We start from the raw sequence: 23,385 nt of genomic DNA, 5'->3' as shown, positions 1-23,385 counted from the left end.
AAAAAAAAGATTTTCCCGGGGGAAGAGGGAAAAGAAAGTTTCTGAGAATTAAAATGAAGCCAAAACCTCAACAGAGACACACGCAGGACCCACAGGCAATGTCCCCAAGGAAAGGCTTCCTGCCCACGACTTGCTTCACCTGTACTCGCTTCCGAACATCTTGCAGGTGCTGCTCCAGCATCTGCTGCTTCTCCGTCACCACGGCGGCCGTGGGGTGGTTGGCCTGGCCCCCTTGCTGCCAAATAAGAGAGCGAACACCCGTGTGAATGCAGGAAACATGGGGGAAAAAAAGCACCTCTGTCCAGTCTCCATCCCACCCACACCCTTCCCGTCTGGCCGAGGTGCTGCTGCCGCCGTGAGGGGAAGGGAAACAGAGGCAGCGTGCCGGGCATCATCAGCACGGTGCCCAGGAGGCTCTCCCGTAGTTTTGCCCGTGTCCTGGCCTTTTTTTGCCCCAGGCCACACTAAAAAGCCACTCTGTGTCGCCCTAGGAGACCACATGTTGAGCTAAGACATGGTCCCTACCTGCAAAAACTTCATCCTAGGTAACGTATGTTAAAAAATTCAGAACAATTATGACAGCAGATTTTCGATGCCCATTTAGTGTAGGTGGTGCCCGACACGTTTTTGCGGGATAATAAAAAACCACTGTTCCCGAGGCGAAATGCTACATGAAGAGAGAATACCTCAGGGGAGAAGGGAAGGGTGGTGCCTTGAAAAGGTCGGAGAGCCCCTGGAATATAAACATGGTAAATTCTATCAAAGTAATAGAAAATCCGGGCTCCTGGCTGGCTCAGTCAAAGGAGCGTGTAGCACTTGATCTCAGGGTGGTGAATTTGAGCCCCATGTTGGGTGTAGAGATTACTTAAGACGAATAAATTAAAAATTTTTTAAAAGACCACATAAAAGCCGCAGTGATCAAGACAGTCTGTGCTGGCATAGGACTGAGGAATCCATCAACAGAACGGAATTGAGAGTCTAGGAAAGACATTATAGACCCAGTTTTTCAAAGCAGAAATTCTCAAAGACAGACTTCACACTGAGTCACCGGATTCTCCTGGCTTTAGGTTCTGTAATCTTGCAAACAGATCTCTATTTGTGCCGCTGGCTCATGTCAAGCCCCAACTACTGATCTCTCTGACTTCTAATCTGTTCTCTATACTGCTACCAGGAGTCTTCAAAAGTGATCCAAACATGCCAGTTCTAGAGGGATCCATTCTCTCCCTCTCCCACGGCCCCCATCCAAGTCCAGAGAACACAAACTTCCCTGAGAAGTTTAGGGAAGGCAACCTCCACCCCTATTTATTCTCTTCATAGGGGGAGTGACTCATCTGATCGGTGAGATTAAGAGAAACACTCTGCACTCACAGATCTTCGAAGAACCCAGCATGTTAGCTGGTGCCTCTCTCCTCCACCTCTGCCTTCCTGGGGCACCCCCAGGGCAGGAGCGAGGGCCTGGTTTCTAGAAGTGGTTCTAGAGATCTATCTCTCAGTGTTAAGTGGGCATTAGTCTATGGTCTCTGAAACTCCACATGGATGTATACTGCTCTGCAAACCCAATCTCTCCATCCCAACATCTAACACAGGGGCAGGCATCTGAAATCCCTCATGGTTACCTGCCCAAACTATGTTTTCCAGTCTCATTTGACCAACAGCACAGCGGATATTTTAGTCTGTGTTTGACTGCCACGTCTATTTCTAAATTGCCATTGCACTTAAAGGGGAAAGGATGTGATTGATTACCACCCACAGAAGCCCGCCTCGAGTACCCTTGTAAAAACCACTGGCTCCAGGTATATCATCTCAGCCCAGCACAGACAGACGTTTCACATAATCTGGTAACAAGCTCAGCCTTCCCTCCCTGTCGATCACCCCAAACTACCCACTCTTCCCCACATACAGCATGTTTTTCACACTCTACCTCCCCACACACTGTCTGCTCTGCCTGACATGTGCTTCTGCACAAGCACACCTGAACTTAATCACCTTCAAACTCAGTGCCACCATTTGCTCTCCTGTAAAACCTTATTCAACTACGGTAGGCAAGATTACTCACATCTTCCTCTGTGTTTCTCTCACTTTGACTGTCTGTATACTTTCAATCCCAACTAGACTGAGAGCAATGATTAGCAGGGATCACATCTACTCGTCTTCCTATCTCCTGGTGCTTTACCCATAAGAGACACTTCAAAATATGCCAGATGATGACAACAGAGAAAATAACAGTAGGGCCTGGGCTGAAGCCTCAAATATCCAACTTGTAGTTCTAGATCAAGGGCTGCAACTTTTTCTAAAAGGCCAGGTGGTAAATATTTTTGGCTTTGTGGGTCATACAGGCTCTGTTGTAAATACTCAGCCTTGTCACCGCAGCATGAAGACAACCACGGACAAGGCATACGTAAATGGGTGTGGCTGTGTTCCCCAAAATTTCGTTTGCAAAATCAGGCATGGCAGGCTGGATTTGAGCCACGGGCATAGTTTGCCAACGCCTGATCTCTAAGATTGGGAACATCCTTAGGGCACCTACCTCTCATGATAAATAAAGTTGGAGCCTCTACCCAAATTGGCTTAAATCGAATATTTTTATCTTATGGGACAGGATGCAAACATAAAGGTTCTCCCCAACAGAAAGCTCTAGTGATGCCTGGACAACCTCCCTATCTCCAGTGTGTCAAACAGTGAGTGTTATCAGTTACCCTTTCACCCATATCGGAGCACAGCAGTTTCCGCTTAAAGTTCTTCCGTGGGTTCCCGTTTCTTACAGGAGTGGTGACAGTGATCATGATGGTGACAGTGATTGTGACGGCAGCAGCAGAAAGCAGTTAATGCTCATTTCACATGTGTCAGGCACCGTTCTAAGCATTTTACAGGCATGAATTAATTTAGCTCCATGAAGTAGGAACTATAGTCATTCCTACTAGAGGAACACCCCCATTGCCTGAGGCTCCACAGCAAGTGGCATAGCTATGGGGCTCAAACCCAGGCAGTCTGGCCACAGGACCCTTGCAGCAAACTGCTCTTCCAAAGCCCAGCTGTTGGGCATGACTAAAGAGATGTTCACAATATGGCCCTTGACTAGCTGATCATTCCTTATCCAACCAGATGCTGAATTTTCCACACTCCTCCCAAGAATACACACGTTAAGGTTTCCCTGTCTGAACACGATCTTCTCTCTGCCTGGAGGGCTCTCTCCTCATCAGCCTGGTGCACATGTAATCAGCCTTACGTCTTGGCTCAAACACAATCTCTCTCTCCGTGATACCTTCCCTGACTCCCTCAGTTAGACTTAGATGTCCTTTCTTCTATGTTCCTGCTACATCTTTGTCTTGTAAGAGAAAAAAATGGTACACTTATGTTCATAACGGCATTATTCACAAGAGTCAAAAGGTGGATGTCACCCAAGTGTCCCTCAACAGACAAATGGATAAACAAAATGGGGTATACATACAGTGGAACATTATTTAGTCTTTGAAAGGAAGGAAATTCTCTCTCTGTCCCAAAAATAAATAAAAAACGTTGAAAAAAAAATTTAAAAAAAAAAAAAAAAAAAGGGGGTGCCTGGGTGGCGCAGCCGGTTGAGCGTCCGACTTCAGCCAGGTCACGATCTCGCGGTCTGTGAGTTCGAGCCCCGCGTCAGGCTCTGGGCTGATGGCTCGGAGCCTGGAGCCTGTTTCCGATTCTGTGTCTCCCTCTCTCTCTGCCCCTCCCCCGTTCATGCTCTGTCTCTCTCTGTCCCAAAAATAAATAAAAAACGTTGAAAAAAAAAAAATTAAAAAAAAAAAAAAAAGAAAGGAAGGAAATTCTGACATGTGATATAACAAGGATAAACTGTGAGGAATTACGGTAAGCGAAATAAACCAGTCACAAAAATACAAACAGTGTTATGATTCCACTTCTAATAAGGTCCCCAGAGTAGTCAAATTCACAGAGACAGAAAGTAGAATGGTGGTTGCCAGTGACTAGAATAAAAGGGGAATGAAAAAGAGCTACTGTTTAATGGGTACAGAATTTTACTTTTGCAAGATGAAAAGCATTCTGAAGACAGGTTGCACAATAATGTTATTGAACTTAACACTACTGACCTATACACTTAAAAATGGTTACGATGGTGGGGCACCTGGCTGGCTCAGTCGGTTGAACGTCTGACTCTTGCTTTTGGCTCAGGTCATGATCTCACGGTTCATGAGTTTGAGCCCCACATCGGGTGAGCTCTAGCCCCGCTCCGGGCTCTGACTCTCTTCTCCTTCTCTCTCCTTCTCTCTCTGAACCTCATGGGATTCTCTCTCTTTCTCTCAGAAAGAAATAAATAGGGATTCCTGGGTGGCTCAGTCAGTTGAGCATCCAACTTCAGCTCAGCTCATGATGTCACGGTTCGTGGGTTTGAGCCCCATGCTGGGCTCTGTGCTGACAGCTCAGAGCCTGGAGCCTGCTTCAGATTCTGTGTCTCCCTCTCTCTCTGCTCCTCCCCCGCACTCTATCTCTCTCAAAAATATAAAATAAAAATTAAAAATAAATAAATAAATAAATAAATAAAATTAGATAAAATTCTTAAAATATTTATCCTGAATGCATTCATCTTCCTAAACTCTTGTTAGTTCCAATAGTTTTTCTTTTTTTTTTTCTTAGCTTATTTATTTTGAGAGAGAGAGAGAAAGAGCGTGAGCAGGGGAGGGGGAGAGGCAGAAGGAGGGAGAATTGCAAGCAGGCTCCTGTCAGCATAGAGGTGTATGCAGGGCTCAAACCCAGGAACCGTGGGATCATGACCCAAGCCAAAATCAAGAGTCAGACACTTAACTGACTGAACCACCCAGGTGCCCCTCCAATAGTGGTGTTTTTGTTTTTTGTTTTTTGTTTCTTTTTAATTATCTCCCTTGGATCTTGTAGGAAGCCCTATCCATCTATAAATAATGACAATTTTGTCTCTAGCTTTCCAACATTTATGCCCTCATTCCTTTTTCTGTCTTACTGTATTGGCTGAATCCTTCAGAAAAACATTAATGGCAAGAGGCATCCTCAATCTTGTAACTGCTTTTAATGAGAATAGTTTAGTGTTCCATCATGTGCATACTGTTCTGTTTGGTTTCTGACAAATATTCTTTATTGTGTTAAGAAAGTTCTGACAAATTTTATTTACTGTGTTAAGAAAGTTTCTTACTTCTTATCTAGAATGGACACTACATTTGTTGTCTAACAAAAATGAGGGTTTTTCTTCTTTATCTTACTAATTTAGTGAATTACATTAATAGAATTCCTAATGTTGAGCCATCCTTGCACTCCTAGAATATAAGCCATGGTTGGTACACTAACTAGGATACCAAAATCGTGATCATTTTCTTTACTTACACTGTCTTTTTTGGGTTTTGATATTAGGATTATTCCAGCCTCATAAAATAAGTTGGAAACATCTCTTTTCTTTCTAGACTTTGGAAGAGTTTGAATGATAACAGAACAATCCATACCTGAAAGTCCGTTAAAATAAAACTTTTAAACCATCGGGCCTATTGGCTTTTTTTGGTGGGAAAGGGAGTGTACAGTTTTTTAAAAGTTTTTTTCAATATATATTTATGGTCACTGATCTATTTAAGTTTTGTTCTTCTTTTTTAGTATATTTTAATTTTACATTTTATTGCATTATAAAATTGTTTGATTTTTCTGTTTCTCCCAGGCCACAACGTCCTCTAAACCAAGGGGTCACGATAACTAGCACAACACAGTAAGATATATCCACACATACACACATAATAGATTGGATGTTACAGATATTTTAGATATTCTACATAGATAATATATTAGATGTTCTAGATAGATATGTCTATCATATATCAATATAAGTGATATGTCTGTCATATAACAACAGAAGTGATGGGGCCAGTGGCATGGAACTGTTTCCCAGTGGAAGTTAGTGTCATGTTCTCTCTATCCCCTAGGCTAACCACATCTCTAGCTCTAGTGAGGATATTCTCAAACTTAAGCACAAAAGAGAAATGCACATGAACCTGAATGATTCAGTCTCAAATAATATCCAAGGTGGCACCCAGGAACAGTACCTTATCATACCCCACTCGTGCAAATGTGAACTGGTACAGTCTTTAGAGAAGGGAATCTAGATCTATAAAACTAAAATATATACACCCTTTGACCCAGCAATTCCATGCCTGGAAATTTATCATAGAGAAATCAAAGTGCAAACATAAAGTTGTATAGGGAGACATTGCAGTAGTGTTTATAATGGGGGGAAAAAAACCAGGATGAAGCAAATGTCAAAGAAAGAATAATTGAATAAAGTATAGCAAATCTATACCACAGAATATTATAGAGCAAATAAAGAAAATGAGTTAGCTTTACAGTACTGGACTTAGAAGGATTTATATGACATAATATTAAATGAAAAAAGCAAGAGGCAGAGAAGTAAACCCATTTAAATATGATGTGTGTGTGTGTGTGTGTGTGTGTGTGTGTGTATTTTCTGTGTGTGTGTGTGTGTGTGTGTGTATTTTCTGTAATCTATATGAGTCTGGAGAAAGGTATGAAACCATATATACCACACTATTAATGTTGGTTTCCTGGGAAGAGATAATAAAGGAAGGGAGTGACATTGCAGATTTTTGTAAAACTTTCTTCCCTGTACCATTGTGTAATGTTAAAAAAAAAATTTTTTTTTTAAAGGAGAGTGCATTATATACTCAAGAAAAAAAAAATGAATTCTTTTCATTGGATAGAAGAAAAAACACCAAAACACCCACTTCTACCATGGAGGTCGGTGCACGCCCTAACAACTGGGTAAGAGCAAGCACATCTTTGAACGTCAGAAGGAAAGCACATCTTCAATAGTGCTTTGTTTCTTCCCACGGCTCACCTGGGCTGCAGTGGCCGCAGTCTGGAGCAGGCGGGACTCTTCCCACAGGCACCGGGCCACAATTCGGGCAATCTCCATTGGCTTCTCCAGATACCTGCTCTGTAGGTGGGAGAGAGAGAATGAAAAGTAGTAGCAGCAGACTAAGGAAATGCGGATCCAACTTTGCTAACTTAAAGCTAACTTCCTCATAGATTGATGAGCATTACATCTACTATATGAAACAATAAAACGAGGGCCTCAGAGCCTGACCCCCACCAGTGGGAGATGAAGGGGCAAACAGGAAAAAGATCGTCACGAGCTGTACACCTGTGACTGAAGACATGTTAGTCTGAGTCTTTGGACAGTATGTTATCCTGGTCAAAGGCAACAGACTTTGTCTAAGAGTATCCAGTTATGGTCAAACATTTAACATTTAAAAATAAGTCACTGGAGCACCTGGGTGGCTCAGTCGGTTGAGCATCCGACTTCGGCTCAGGTCATGATCTCACGGTTCGTGGGTTCAAGCCCTGTACCAGGCTCTATGCTGACAGCTCAGAGCCTGGAGCCTGCTTCAGATCCTGTGTGTGTCTCTCTCTGTCCCTCCCCTGCTTGTGCGCTCTCTCTCTCTCTCTCTCAAAAATAAACATTTTTTAAAGTTTCTTAAAAAATGAATAAAAATTAAAAAATAAAAATAACTCATCTTCCTATGAAACCACTAGTTACTGATCATGTTATTAACATGCTAACACAATATAATTAACATAACAATCCTAGCATTACCTCAACAGACAAAAGAAGCGGATTTCAGATAAAGATGCTCAAGGGTGGGTATACGGAGGTTTGAGAAAGGGCTACTAGCTTCTCCTTTGATTGAAAGTACAAGATAGGATCTCAATACTTAGCCAAATGAGAAAAGAAATACTCCCTGGACAGAAAGTGAACACCCTACTCTGCGGGGTCAAGTTTCTCATCACACCTGAAGGAACTGCTTGATTCTTCGCAGATTGTGCTGATAGAGAACATTCGATTCCTGTAGGAAACGGCTGTACTGCTGGTCGATCTCACCCAAGAGATTATGAAACACCAAAGTAGCATGTGATTCTTTGCTGGCCGCATATGCCCTAGGAAAAAGAAGAAGGATATAGAATGATTCTGAAACCTACACACACACATGCGCATGCACACGCATAGAAACCATCAAGGAGGGTAGAAAACAAGGCAAACCCGATGCTTTAACCCACTCATCACTTAGATTCACCTTGCTGAGCAACAAGAAATATTATGAATTCAATGATTATTAACAATTATTCCAGATCCCAGTAGCCACTGTCAGAGTCTATACTTATAATAAAAATATTCAGGTGAAGTGGACAGATACGCTGTTGTGCTTTTAAATTCTTAGCTCTGAGGTCAGATTAGTAGTAGCTAATAAGCAATCCCAGGCTGGCATGGTCTATCTCCATCCTCTCTGCATCATCTCCCTGGCCCCTCACCAAACTCTAGAAAAACTAGGTCACAGGCCGGAATGAAATGAAAATTAATAGGTAGATCTGAACACATTAAAATGAAGGAAACGGTCATTGGAATTCTGTGCCATTATCTCCTCTATGAAAGAGTCTATTTCTCTTATCTGTGTCTCTTCCTATAACTAAAAGGGAATCAGAATTATGGGCCCGAATCTCTACCCATGCCAGAACTTTCATTGAGATAAAAAATATTTGTAGCACATGCCTGGAGTGTCAGAACACACAGAGGATCTCACCAAGTCAATGAGATCCAAATCAGCCTTCAAAACATCCACCACCAGGCAGGCTGCTTCAATGTGCCAAGAGACAGTTGCCCGCACACACTTCTAATACAGAAAACGTTTTTACAAGACCGAGAGTACCTCTTTATCTCCTGATCTCTTTCACCCCACCACCTACACCCCTAAGTTTTTTGATGAAATAGTTAGCACAGAATGAAGCTACAGCACGTTACGTCTCTTGACTCAAACCAAAACCTGACAATTTGGGGAGTTTCTCAGGAAGGACTTACCAATCTTGACTCTCAATCCAAGGGGCCAGAAACTGCCGCAGCTCCATCGGGAAGCTGTCACTGTACAGCTGATGAAGCTGCTCCAGGTACCGTGTGTCGAGCTGCTGTAGCTGATTCCATTGGGCCATCCTGCGGGAGTCAGGGGTCCCAGCTGTAAACCAAAGTGTTCATATGGTCACTGCAAGCCCAAGTAGGAGTCAATAATCTAGAAACACCCCACCTACCCAACACAGGCATCAGATCTGTGCTTAGGAATAAAAGATGCTTTGGAAAGGATCCTGGGTGGTTCTCCCCGTGTACAACAATACGTACACATTCACAGTCTCTAACTCTGGAACCACGTCGCAACTTCTTATTGGCTAGGATGTCAAGGTCAGCATGGCCTCTGCCAAGTTCCAGAATCCATTATCTACCAGAAGTATGTGAAGCTGAAAAATTACATAACTTCCAGGTTTCCACTTCCTCATCAGAGGAAGAGATCATAATTTCTATTTCTCATGGTTGTTGAGATAATTCCAAAGAACCCAGCCCAGTGCCTGGCACACAACAGATGCTGAACAGATGTTAGCTCCTTCCTTTCCACCCAATCCCCCCTTTTCACTGGGTGAACTGGAAGGAATGTACACCAAACCTAAACTAAAACCAAAATGCGGGATGTGGCTGCTCAGGGAGGACGGAGAGCAAAACTCAAGGAATACAGGTTTAAAAGTATAAGCAAGGACCTGCCTGGGATTCTCCCACTCAATGAAAAGTAATTTTGTTTTGAAAGTTCTCATTCCGGGATGAGAAAGAAGAGATGCTAAATACCAGGCATACAAGTTTTGTCCCCAGGCATACAAGCTCATGAATACACCAGGGAAATGCTCAGGTATGAGAAACCAGCCTGGCTAACCACCTTTAGTCCTCTTTCTGAATAGCTTGGGTCACAGAAATATCATTTTTTTTTCCAAAAAATTTTTAATGTTTGTATTCATTTTTGAGACAGAGTAAGACAGAGCATGAGCAGGGGAGGGGCAGAGAGAGAGGGAGACACAGAATCCAAAGCAGGCTCCAGGCTCTGAGCTGTGAGCACAGAGCCTGACGCGGGGCTCAAGCTCATGGACTGTGAGATCATGACCTGAGCCGAAGTCGGACGCTTAACCAACTGAGCCACCCAGGCGCCCCCCCCCCCCTTTTTTTTTTTTTGAGAGAGAGAGAGAGCACGAAAGCAGGTATTGGGGCAGAGGGAGGGGGAAAGACAGAATCTTAAGCAGCCTCCATGCCTAGTGCAGAGCTGGACAAGGGCTCTATGCAACAACCATAAGATCATGACTTGAGCCAAAATCAAGAGCTGGACACTCAACCAACTGAGCCACCCAGGCGTGCCATGGAAACATCAGTACAGACCAAGCAGTCTTAAGAGGTTGTAAAAATGACTACGAGTAATAGCCAAAGAGTGACATATGTACAGATCAAAGTATACTGAGATGGTTCTCTGGGATTGTGAGAACATTTAATGAAAGACTGAAGGCACACAAACATGTACACTTATCCAGAGTTCTTTATTTATTTCTCAGAGGAGGCATGAAGAAGCACCCTTATAACTGCCCCTTTCATAAAAATTACGGAGTCAGGGCACCTGAGTGGCCCAGTCAGTTAAGCATCCAACTTTGGCTCAGGTCATAACCTCATGGTTTGTGAGTTTAAGTCCCACATTGGGCTCTGTGCTATTAGTGCAGAGCCCATCTTGGATCCTGTCTGTGTCTCCCTCCCTCCCTCCCTCCCTCCCTCCCTCTCTCTCTCTCTGCCCCTCCCCCACTCACTCTCATTCTCTCTCTCTCAAAAATAAACATAAATAAACAAATAAATATTTAAAAAATCATAAAAATTACAGAGCAAACTGGTAACAAAACCAACAGGTCTTGGGGTGCCTGGGTGGTTCACTTGGTTGAGCGTCCAACTTCGGCTCAGGTCCCGATCTCACAGCTCGTGGGTTCGAGCCCCGCGTCGGGCTCTGTGCTGACAGCTCGGAGCCTGGAGCCTGCTTCGGATTCTGTGCCTCCCTCTCTCTCTGCCCCTAACCCACCTGCATTCTGCCTCTGTCTCTCTCAAAAATAAAAATTAAAACAAAACAAAACAAAACAAAAAACCAATAGGTCTTCTGTTCCCCAAGCGGCAAGTATAATGGTAGCTAAGTGATTCAGGATCAGGTTTTTGTACAGAAACTAAGAGGCCTGTGCTGCAGGTTCCTTCCCACTTTTGTGGGAACACACACAGAATAACCTGCCTGCTACTGCCAGGGTGCAGGATCCCAAAGGTGCCATCAACTGTCAAGCTCTCAAGCATACATTCAAGAAAGCACAGGCAGGACCTTCCCAGTGGTCTTTTTTTTTTTTTTTTTTTTTTAACGTTTATTTTTGAGACAAAGAGAGACAGAGCATGACGGGGGAGGGTCAGAGAGAGGGAGACACAGAATCCGAAACAGGCTCCAGGCTCTGAGCTGTCAGCACAGAGACCGACGTGGGGCTCGAACTCACGGACCTTGAGATCATGACCCGAGCCGAAGTCGGCCGCTTAACTGACTGAGCCACCCAGGCGCCCCCCGCAGTGGTCTTTTATACTGAACAATGAACAATCTAAGGAACACCATCCAAAAGAGATGTAATGCAAGCCACATACAGAATCTTGGGTTTTCTAGTAGCCATATTAAAAAACTAAAAAGAAACAAGTAAATTAAAATTTTTTAAATTGTTTAGTTATTTTTTTTTTTTTTGAGAGAGAGAACGCAAGTGGGGGAGGGGCAAAGAGAGGGAGAGACATGGAATCCGAAGCAGGCTCCAGGCTCTGAGCTGTCAGCACAGAGACCAATGTGGGGCTCAGACTCACAGAGAGTGAGATCATGACCTGAGCTGAAGCTGGACACTTAACCAGCTGAGCCACCCAGGCGCCCCACGAGAGCATGAAACTCTTGATCTCAGGCTTGTGAGTTCAAGCCTCGCGTGGGGCACAGGCTTACTTAAAAAAATAATAAATAATAAAATTAAAAACACTTAAAATATATAGTATATATATACATATCTATGTAGATATATCTACATAGGTATATATATCTACATAGATATACATAGACATACATATCTATCTACATAGAGTATAAAATGTTATCACTTCAACATATAACTGCACAAAAATTAATGAGATACTTTATATTCTTCCTCTGGTACTGACTTCTCTAAATCCGGTGTGTAATTTACACTTATAGCACAGACCTGAGGTATTTCCCTCCTCATGTACCAAGGGCTTAAATTCCACTGATGAAAAAATTCAATAAAGCAAAGAGATGAGAATTTCAGAATGAGATATTTGCCCCAATCAGACCAATACATTTCCACAAATAAATTCAATTTTCCAACAGCATTAGAGGGGAATTAAGTAAGTTTCCTGGGTGCTTGGGAATTTTTTTTTTTCTAAACAATGTCTTCTATCCTCTTAGGAACCTCCCAAACACGTTCATCTACCATGCCTTTGCGGTTGCCCCTCTCCTTGCCACCCCCAAGACCAACCTGCCACAGGACAGATGCTGCTTGGGCAGTGGTACATGTATACCAAACACTGGCTGGAATGAAAGGGGTAGCTGAGGCACTATAACCGTGGCGTGTGTTACCCTCAATAAGAAATCAAAGGCCATTAGAATTCTCTTACAATATTCACATTAGGGCCGAGTTAAAATCTGCCTCAGAACTAAAAGTGTCAAGATCTGCCTTATGTTTCTCAGGATGTGATCTGCATAGAACTCTGTATAATATGTCAATTTATGTAGAGTCTACTGCACACAAATGTGTTGAAACTCTAGATTTACATTAATTCAATATGGTGGCCACTAGCCACATGTGGCTAGTGAGCACTCAAAATGTGGCTAGTTCAAACTGAGATATACTGTAAGTGTAAAATGTACAGTGGGTTTTGAAGACTTAATACAAAAAAAAAAAAGAATGTAAAATATCTCACTAATGTTGAAATGATAATATCTTGGATGTACTGGGTTAAATAAAATATATTATTAAAATTAATTTCACTAAATCTTTCTACTTCTAATGTGGCTACTAGAAAATTTAACATTACAGGGGCACCTGGGTGGCTCAGTCTGTTAAGCGGCCGACTTCGTCTCAGGTCACGATCTCACAGTTTGTGAGTTCGAGCCCCGCGTCGGGCTCTGTGCTGACAGCTCAGAGCCTGGAGCCTGCTTCAGATTCTGTCTCCCTCTCTCTCTGCCCCTCCCCCGCTCATGTTCTGTCTCTCTCTCAAAAATAAATAAACATTAAAAAAAATTTTTAATTAAAAAGAAAATTTAACATTACTTATGTGACTTGCATTCTATTTTTATTGGCTACTGCTGCTCTTGTGTAACCAAAAAGCTATAGTTTTCCTAATAAAGGATTTAAAGAAATAGACTTTTTTTTTTTTTTTTTTAAGTACACTCTATCCCAATGTGAGACTTGAACTCCCAACCCTGAGATCAAGAGGTGCCTGCCCTACAGACTGAGCCAGCCAGGGACCCCTAGACACTCACTTTTTATAAAATTCAGTGTTATAAATTGATAAAAAATAGACTGATTATTTAATTGCTTATCTTGGATACAAATGTAGAGCCATCACAGTCTATTCCCTGATGTTCCATGTTAGAGCCACAAAGCAACATCCCATCACACCTGCTCAATTAGAGATGAATGTTGAGGTCACACATGAATGTCTGCATTTTCAAACCATTACAAAAAATTACAAGTTCTTGAAAATTGCCCAATTCATTTCAAGTCCACAACTCAGAGGGGTTTTTGTTGTTGAGGTTTTGGTTTTAGTGGGGAGACAACACAAATGGGATATAGTTAAGTAGTACAATAATTATGTCATTACTTAGACCAGAAACCAGTTACTAGTTTTTTCCCATAAAATTAAAGCAAAAATGACTGACGTTATGCTCTACTTCTTAGTCTAGTCACTCTAGGTAATATCGTAATAGCTATCCCATTTTTTTTTTTAATCAATGTAAATTGAAGGCAGAGAGCAGGTAGTATTTTTAAGGAGAACATGGGCAAAGAGTCAAATAGTGCTGATCTCCTTACAGGCTGCTTAGCTACAAACCCTATTTCATTAACAGCAGCTACAGGGCAATCAGCCCACATGCTCTTCAGAAGAATTGCATATCCTTAAGAGATCACTAGCCAGATTGTCTATGAAAACCATTGCCAACTAGCTTGTGGCAACTGTTTTACTGGAAAAAGCTTTACAAGAGCCTACTTTATTTCACAATCTCAGTTCTGGTTTTTCAAATCACAAATTAATCTAAAGAGCTCCATGTAAGGTCTAACTAAAGGATTTCTCATCTGCAGAATAGGGGGAAGCCTGTGATTTAATAACCACTTTCACTGAACAGCAGGACACACAGAAAATGATTTGCACAATTTGAATGCCAAGTATCATTCTGGGTGCACAGGAGAGAAATGAGTTCATTCCATACAGGGGCTGGCTTAGGGCATGACATCGGGCGTCGTTCTCTCAAGGTGTAAGTGCTAAGTTTAGGTTAGCAGACAGGAGGTGCCAGCATAGGAGGGGAACCTCAGTGTGATCGTGTTCTCTACAACTTTAGAGAAAAGAAAAATAAAAATGAAACAGTAAGTCACCAAAGACTTTCTGGACTTTTCAAAACAGGAATTTCTCAACCTCTTGGGGATAACTTACCAACAAGTCATAAAGCAAACAGCTATTGTCTAATGGGGAACTTATTACTGTAAAGATCACTAAAAAGTTTATCCAAAGTCACAGTTCTCATTTATGTACTGCATTCTAAGGAAACCAAGAGATGTGTTGAGAAACACAAATCAGGACTGCTTACGAAAGGGATTCATTACATCACTATATAAAACTTCATTTTAAATTCAGATTTGCACTTCACATCCATGCGCCAGTGCGTTTATGACAGGGGCAGTGGAGTGAGGGGCCAAAGTGAGGAGAGAGACAAAAGCCAGGGGCATACAACAATCCAAAACAGAAAGTGATCTAAAGATAATTTCTGTTCCACCTTGCAATGTGTCACAAGACTCTCCTTTGGGTGTTAGCCACAATCTATGTTCGAAATACCTATATTATAAATAGAGCATAGACATATTTTATTGGTTGCCTATTCTAACATCCTCTTTGCTGTTAGAAAAGGCCAGTGACTAAGGCAACCAAAGTATAAAGTAACAGAAATCCAACAGATAAAATCACCCAGGGGCACCTGGGTGGCTCATCCAACTCTTGGGTTTGGGTTCAGGTCATGATCTCATGGTTCGTGGGTTTAAGCCCTGTGTCGGGCTCCACACTGACAGTGCAGAGCCTGCTTGGGATTCTCTCTCCCTCTCCCTCTCTAAAATAAATAAAATAAGCATTAAAAAAAAAAAAAAAAACTTAAGGGGAAAAAAAAAAGATAAAATCACCCATATCCTACCATCCCACTCTCCAGAACTACAGTTGACATGTTCATGTAATACCTTTTAACCTACTCAGAGTGTGTATATATTTTCTCTCTTCTAAAATATTAGGGGTGGGGTGCCTAGGTGGCTCAGTAAGTTAAATATCCAACTCTTGATCTCAGCTCAGATCTTGATCTCAGGGTCATCAGTTTAAGCCCTGCATTAGACTCCACACTGGGCATGAAGCCTACTTTGAAAATTAATTAATTAACTAATTAATTAAAATATAAGGGGTACCTAGCTGGCTTAGTCGGTGGAGCATGCAACTCTTGATCTCGAGGTTGTAAATTCGAGCCCCACATTGGGCTAGAGATTACTTAAAAATAAATCTTAAAACATTAGGACCATTGTAATTTTACAGCTTTATATTCACTTTTAATTTTTTAAAATTTTTATATATAGAGAGAGAGAGAGCGAGCGCGCATGTGAGTGGGGGAGGGGGCAGAGGGAGAGAGGGAAAAAGGGAAGGGGAGGGGAAGAGGGAGGGGGAGGGAAGGGGGAGAGGGAAAGAGGGAGGGAGAGAGGGAGGGAGGGAGGGAGAGTGAGAGGGAGGGAGGGAGGGACAGAGAGAGACAGAGAGAGAGAGACAGAGAGAGAGAGAATCCCAAGCAGGCTCCATGCTTAGCACAGAGACTGACAAAGGGCTCAATCTCACAACTGCGATATCATGACCTGAGCCCAAAATCTAGAGTCAGACACTCAACCAGCTGAGACACCCAGGCACCCCACAGAGCCTACATTTAAATATTACAACTTTAGGGTGCGTGGGTGGCTCAGTCATTTAAGCGTTCAACTTCGGCTCAGGTCATGTTCTCCCCATTTGTGGGTTCAAGCCTTGCATCGGGCTCTGTGCTGACAGCTCAGAGCCTGGAGCCTGCTTCGGATTCTGTGTCTCCCTCTCTCTCTGCCCTTCCCCTGGTCACACTCTGTCTGTCTCTCAAAAATAAATAAATGTTAAACTTTTTTTTTTAATATTACAGCTTTACCTATTTAACCATTTGTAATTTAACTATTCATAATTACCTTAGACATTAAGACTCTGGAATTTCAAATTAGAAAAAGATAATTCAAAATAAGTATGCTTGTATAGTAAATATATAATATCGTTGCTTACAAATCCAAATAGTACCTTTATAAGGTAGAAGATCAAGTGTTTGCCTTTACAATAAGTTTATATATAAATCTAATTTTAATTTCCTTAAAAGACAAAATATTAACAGCTGAGTGCCCAATCCAACTACACCTATTGTAATATTCAAATATATTTAGTTACAAATAATAGGATTTGCTTTAAAGTCAGAAACCAACTCTTCCTTGTAAAAATGGACACTGAGATCTAAAAGAACGTGAATTATAGTTCCCTACTAACGTGACAAATTTGAGTATATAGAAGAAGTACTAAATTACTGGGGAGTAGAGCTCAGAAAAGTGAGAACAAGGACAATTTTTTTTATTAAAAATTTTTTTTAATATTTATTTTTGAGAGAGAGAGAGAGAGAGAGCATGAGCAGGACAGGGGCAGAGAGAGAGGGAGACACAGAATCTGAAGCAGGCTCTAGGCTCTAAGCTGTCAGCACAGAGCCTGACGTGGGGCTCGAACTCACAGACCGTGAGATCATGACCTGAGCCACAGTCAGACGCTCAACCGACTGAGCCACCCAGCTGCCCTATATCTACCAGTCATCTTTGACAAAAGGATTCCGAGAACTATGAATTAACAAGGTCTCCAGTTATTTCAGATCTAGTAAGTGTCAAGGAATTTCTTTTTTTTTTTTTTTTTTGATGTTTCTATTTATTTCTGAGACAGAGAGAGACAGAGCATAAGCGGGGGAGGGGCAGAGAGACAGGGAGACACAGAATCCGAAGTAGGCTCCAGGCTCCAAGCTGTCAGCACAGACCCCGATGCGAGGCTCGAACTCACAAACCGTGAGATCATTGCCTGGGCCGAAGTCAGTCGCTCAACCAACTGAGCCACCCAGGCGCCCCTCTTTTTTTTTTTTTTTTTTTTTTTTTTTTTTTAAGGTTATTTATCTATTTTGAAAGACAAAGACAGCACAAGCAAGGAAGGGTCAGAGAGAGAGAATCCCAAGCAGGCTCCATGCTGGCAGCATGGAGCCAAACACAGGGCTTGAACCCATGAACCTCCAGATCATGATCTGAGCCGAAACCAAGAGTCAGAAGCTCAACCAAACGTGCCACCCAGGTGCCCCAGTGTCAAAGAATTTTTAAAAAATGGACGTATTCTCCATACTTGATTTGGGATCGGCACCATATTTGATCACAAATATGTCAGATGAAAGGCGCAACAATATAAACCTAATTCCCTCTAAACTGAAAGTAACACAATTAGACAAGCTTCATCAATTACTCAGTACTCAGTTTATGGTTGAGGCTGCCTGATCACAGGTCTGAGCTCTGGATAAAAACCACAAAACAGACCAAATGTGTGCGTCACTTGGTGACACTTCCACTCCCCCAACCAGACAGACTCCTCCGAGGCAGGGTGGTGTGAGGTCAAGCACAACGGGAGGCTCTGACACTGGATGGGCCTGGGTGCAAACCCTGCCTGCCATTTTATCAGCTATTTCTTTTCAAGACGTTACTTGACTACTGAACAGGCTTTTTCTTCAGTAAAATGGGGAAGGACCGCTCTTTGGGAAGACTGTTATAAAAGTTAAAAAAAAAAAAAAAAAGAAAAACAAATAAATAACAATGGCTTTAAAGCATGTCCCCCATGCGTTGCTGGGGGCACAGTAGTGCTGGCTTTTTCCTTCCTCCCACAACATTCCTTTCATGGGTACTTCTTATGTTAAATCCACTTCCTCAATGCCCTGGGGAACAGATTAATGTATCAGATTAGCCACGTTAAATAATAAAGTCAGTTTACCCTGCCATGTCAAATGCGTGCATTTTAATGGGTCTTTGTGTCCTATGCTGAGGGAGGGAGTTTGTAACACTGTGATTTAGAGTAAGTATGTAACAGGAGAAAAGAAAGACAGGAGGGTCCCGTGGTTCTTTGATCAAGTTATCTCCTTACATAGTTCACCTAAGGATAGCTCCAGGTCCTAAAAAGACTAAAGGTGAAAACAACTATGTGATATCCAAATGAAAGAAAAAGATGGAAAGTAAGAACCTTGGTTTAAGAGCAGGCCAAATAACCAATGACTATCACTAAATTTATATGGCACTACCTATGTTCCAGGCACTGTTTTAAGCACTTGCCATCTATTTATTTACTCATTTCATCCTCACGACAACTCTGCGACCTAGATATATTTGTACCCCCATTTTATAGAGGAGGAAACTAGGTACAGAATTTTAAGTGATTTACCCAAGGTCATACAGGTAGTCATGGCACAGAGCTGGAACCCTAATCCACACTTGAACTCAAAACCCTGAGATCAGGAGTCACATGATCTACCAACTGAGCCAGCCAGGTACCCCCATCTTATGGTATTTTAAACAGGCATATACAGTGTTTGAATGAAAGAATCTATCCGTCCCATTGTAAGTGGCCCGCATCTAGAATGAATCTCTAATTACATCACAATTTAAACGGTGCACTAAAAAACAAGCACATTCAGAGCAGGCAATCAGTGTGGGGAGTCCGAGAACTTGAATGTTTTGCCCAGTAAGAAGACTTGGGGAACAGGAAGTGGGGTTCTAAGAGGGTAAGACAATTACAGAAGTTTGGCTCTTTGATACGTGGAGATGCGTACGTGAAAGGGTGAAACACTTCAGAACCAATCTGCTTCCTCGTTAACACCTACCCCAGATCCTGCCCTCTGGAGTATGCCCTCTGCCAACAGAGGTTCCCTACCCTGGCTGCAGATCAGAATTACAAGAGCAATTTTTTTTTTTCTTTGAAAGTAGAGGTGCCTGGGAAATCAAACCAGATTTGTCAAAGTGGAATCCCTGAGGCAGGGATCCACGTTTTGCTATTTAACATCTCTCGGATGATGCTAACGTGTGGCCACTTTGAGAACCCTGGAATGAGAGCAGGGATCAGGGTTCAACTCTGGAATCACCTGACCGGCTTTCAGAAGCCAGATGCTGGTCTTTACTCCGGATGTACTGAATAATAATCTCCAGGCCTGGGATCCAGGCAGTTGTAATGAAGCAGAACACTGCAGTGACTGTATAAAGCCTATGGCATGAGATGAGGTTGAAGAAATATGAACCCTTGTCCAGGGGCAATAAGGAAGTCTGAAAAGTTTTAGGCAGACTGGTGACAATTTGATTTATATTTCAGAAAGATCCCTCAGGCTGCCATAATCAAGGTGAGATTTGGCAGTGGCTTGAACCGGGGCAGCAGCCTCAAAGCTGTTTTGAGGTGGACGTCTTCCAGAGTTATTAAAGAGGGAGGTGGGAGGGGGCTTGGTGACTGTCTCAAGGGCAAAGGTGACCCAGACAAAGGGAGGAGTAAGGGACAACCTCCCGGGTTCCTGCGGCCTTTGGTGTTCAAATGCAGGCTAAACGTTCACCCTGAGAAATGTCGCAGCAGTAACTCTGACGCTGGGAGAGCCGCGGGGCTGGGTGGCCTCCAAAGACTATTCGGTCTGTAAATTACAATCAGGCTCCATCCCCTCAAGACATTAAGATTGCTGCAACCCAAGAATAAATGCTTTGGGGGAAGTAGCACATTGCTATTTAACAGAAAGGGTCTGGGGCTTGTACTCTGACGCACAAACTCTCCCATTCCCCGCCCAGAAAAGGAGTCAGGAAGGGAAAAGAAAATCAGCCAGAAAGCTCAGAGCCAAAACACACATGGGCCATGATGAGAGCGTCTGACTGTCTCCCTGCATGTGCTTGCTTGCCACCAGTCCATTTTCCACATTTGATCTGAATACTCCCCTACGTTAAATCCCTCTGATGACTTTGCATTGTTCTTGGGCCGAAAAACAAAATCTGTAAAATCAAAGCAGACCAGCGTTGTGCTTCCGGCACGGATCCAGGTGCCCCCACTTAGGTGTGTGGGAGCAAGTGGCAGCCAGTTAGCCTCCCTGTGCTTCAGTTTCCTCACCTGTGAGAAAGGACAGACAACAGGACGTCACAGGATCACCGTAAGGACTAAATGACTCAATGTGTAGAAGCACTTAAGACACAGCTGGCACAACACGTTAAGTGTCTGTGTTATTAATGTGACCGATGGCCTGGTGAGCCCTGTCTTTCTTGTCTCGGCTGCCACCAGCCTGCCGGCTGAGCTCCCGGCGCTCGCTCTGCTCTTCTTTTAGCTGCTCAAAAACACCAAGACGCCCCTCACCCCCCACCGGACCCTCCTTCTGTCCCTGCCACCGCCGGGGACCCGAACACCAGGACTCCATAACGGACGCATAACCACCACCGCTGGATGCCAGCTCCACGAGAGCAGGAAGAGCCTTGGCTGCTGCCCGGTAGCGTGTTCTCCCCCTCACCCCCCAGCATCCAGCACAGTGCCCGGCTCGTGACAGGTACTCCAAAAACACGCACCGAACGAATAAACCGCGGGGGTATTATCCCTCTGTTGAATCAGCCAGATTCTCCCAGGCGAGGACACTGCATCTAGGAAGAGTTATTCTGAGGGCCAGGCCAACCAACCTCAAGATCAAAAGTCGCGTGCTTTACTGACTGAGCCAGTCAGGCACCCCAATTTTCATTTTTATTTTTTTAAAAAAAGTTTTTGAATGTTTTATTTTTGAGAGAGAGAGAGAGAGAGAGAGCGAGCATGAGTGGGGAAGGGAAGAGGGAGAGGGAGACACAGAATCTGAAGTAGAGTCCAGGCTCTGAGCTGTCAGCACAGAGCCCGATGCTGGGCTCGAACCCACAAACCATGAGATCATGACCTGAGCTGAAGCCGGACGCTTAACCAACTGAGCCGCCCAGGTGCCCCTATTATATATTTTATTTAAAGTAGGCTCCACGCCCAATGTGGGGCTTGAACTCAAAACCCCGAGATCAAGAGTTGGATGCTCTACCGACTGAGCCAGCCAGGAGCCCTTTGCCAACTCTTTAAAACAGAAAGAACATAGTCCTTGAGAAACAACTGCATTGGGCAAGCAAAGTGTCATGTCAAAATTTCCAGGCTTGAGGGCAACTGAAGGGAGAAGAAGCGCCAAGAGGCTGGTAGAAGCCTGTGGGTATTGTATCTTTGGATAAAGCCCCAATTACAAAGTCAGAAAAGCATCCACTGATCTGGAATGCTATGTAAGTTATTAATATTCTTCAAAGACAGGAAATTGAAATAAACCAGAGAAAGGGAGCTTAAATTTCTGAATCTCGGTATCACAGACCCATAATATAGCTCACTACTTACTGGAGAGAAGCAAGAACCTTTTCCCAAGTTTATTCAGGCCACTTCCCCTAAAGAGATATTAAGGTAATCCTGGTCACTAAGTACGCAGCAATACACAACTGGGGCTGACAACACACATCCATGGATCCTGCGTTGGAACTCCTTCCTTCAAAGTTACTGTGGTTTAGGGCAGAACCTCAAATTCAAAGGGCATTTGTGGTGGTTATAAAACACGGCCCTAACTTCTTTAATACTCCTCCAATTGAGACAAGGGGTCTTTGTCCCCTCCCCTTGAATCTGGCCAAGGCCACGACTGCTCCAACCAACAGAGTACAACAGAAGTGTCGATATGCAACTTCCAAGCCTTCCGTCCGATTCTCTTAGAAGGCTCGTTCCCCAGAACCCAGCCAACACCCTGTGAGAAGCCCAAGGCAGGAGAGGCCACGTGAAGGCATTTGGTCTGCAGTCCCAGCTGAGATGAGCCTTTGACTCATCCCAGCCTGGGCATCAGATCTGTGGGTGAAGCAGCCTCCGGACGATGGCTGCCCTGGACGTTCAAGGCAGCTGTGGGCCCAGACACTGTGCAGCAAAGACAGCCACCCCTGCTGTGCCTATCTGAATTTCTGCCCACGGCATCCGTGGACGTAACAAAACGGTCGGGGCTTTGTGCCACTGAATCTGAAGAGGGTTATTGCATTTGATAACTACAGCAACATCTTTACTAACACAGTGATAGAATCCATGTTTACGGAGTCTATCTTCCATGAGAAAGAGTTTGCAGGTTTTTTTATTCTAATTTTTTAAAATATATAATTTACATCCAAATTAGCATATAGTGCAACAATGATTTCAGCAGTAGACTCCTTAGTGCCCCTTACCCATTTAGCCCATCCCTCCTCCCCCAACCCCTCCAGTAGCCCTCAGTTTTTTCTCCATATTTACAAGGCAAAGAATTTGCAGTGTTAAAGGAAAAGGCTTCACTGTTAAAACTAGTTTAATAGTAAACCCCTTCTCTCTCTGTGCACTCAGTCTCCATCTACAAATTGACAATCCCCAAGTTTACATCCCCAGCCCTATCCTCTCTCACGAGCTCCAGTCTTATACCTGACTGCCTATTCAGCATCTCCACTTGGATATCTAAAGAGCACCCCAAACCAACCTCCTCATTAAAGACCTCTCCCGGCCAACTTCCCCATTTTCGCAAATGACAACTCCATTTTTGCATGGGCTCAGGCCACAAACCTTGAAAATAAGCCTGGGGGCGCCTGGGTGGCTCAGTCGGTTAAGCATCTGACTCTTGGTTTCAGCTCAGGTCATGATCTCACAGTTTGCGAGTTCGAGCCCTGCATCGGGCTCTACACCACTAGTGTGGAGCCTGCTTCGGATTCTCTCTCTCTCTCTCTCTCTCTCTCTCTCTCTCTCTCACTGCCTGTCCTGTGCTCTCTCTTTCTCTCTCAAAATAAATAATAAACATTTAAAAAAAAAAAGAAAAAGAAAAGAAGCCTTGATTCCAACCTCTCTCCTCTTCCTCTTCCTTCCAACATCCAATCCATTAACAAATCCTGTTGGCTCTACTTTCAGAATGTATCTAGAATGTGAGCATCTCTCACCATCTCCTCTGCTGCTACAATCTTAATCTGAGCCAGTGTCGCTTCTCACCTAGCCCACCTCCTATCTCGCTGCCACCATGTGCTACATTCCTAACTGGTCTTGGTGTGCTCACCCTTGTCCCTCCACAGTCTAATCTCCACATT

At 43.4% G+C, this 23,385-nt stretch overlaps 1 protein-coding gene across 5 annotated transcripts in view; it reads right to left on the bottom strand.

The window, feature by feature from the left end:
* STAT3 (signal transducer and activator of transcription 3) overlaps positions 1–23,385 on the bottom strand; it is a 68,736-nt gene that overhangs the window by 23,025 nt on the left and 22,326 nt on the right. For all 5 annotated transcript variants that reach the window (XM_019435360.2, XM_019435359.2, XM_019435358.2 and 2 more), the window contains exons 2-5: positions 8,873–9,023; positions 7,812–7,956; positions 6,857–6,955; positions 140–235 (exon numbers count right to left, since the gene is read on the bottom strand). In XM_019435360.2, coding sequence (XP_019290905.1) covers positions 140–235; positions 6,857–6,955; positions 7,812–7,956; positions 8,873–9,000 — 468 coding nt within the window. In that variant the 5' untranslated portion in view covers positions 9,001–9,023. The remainder of the gene's footprint in view (positions 1–139; positions 236–6,856; positions 6,956–7,811; positions 7,957–8,872; positions 9,024–23,385) is intronic.

Source organism: Panthera pardus, unplaced genomic scaffold (genome assembly GCF_024362965.1).
Source record: "Panthera pardus isolate Hobbes unplaced genomic scaffold, ASM2436296v1 HiC_scaffold_3, whole genome shotgun sequence".
Taxonomy (NCBI): domain Eukaryota; kingdom Metazoa; phylum Chordata; class Mammalia; order Carnivora; family Felidae; genus Panthera; species Panthera pardus.
The sequence above is the reverse complement of the archived record's forward strand: the minus strand, read 5'-3'. Positions and strand labels throughout refer to the sequence as shown.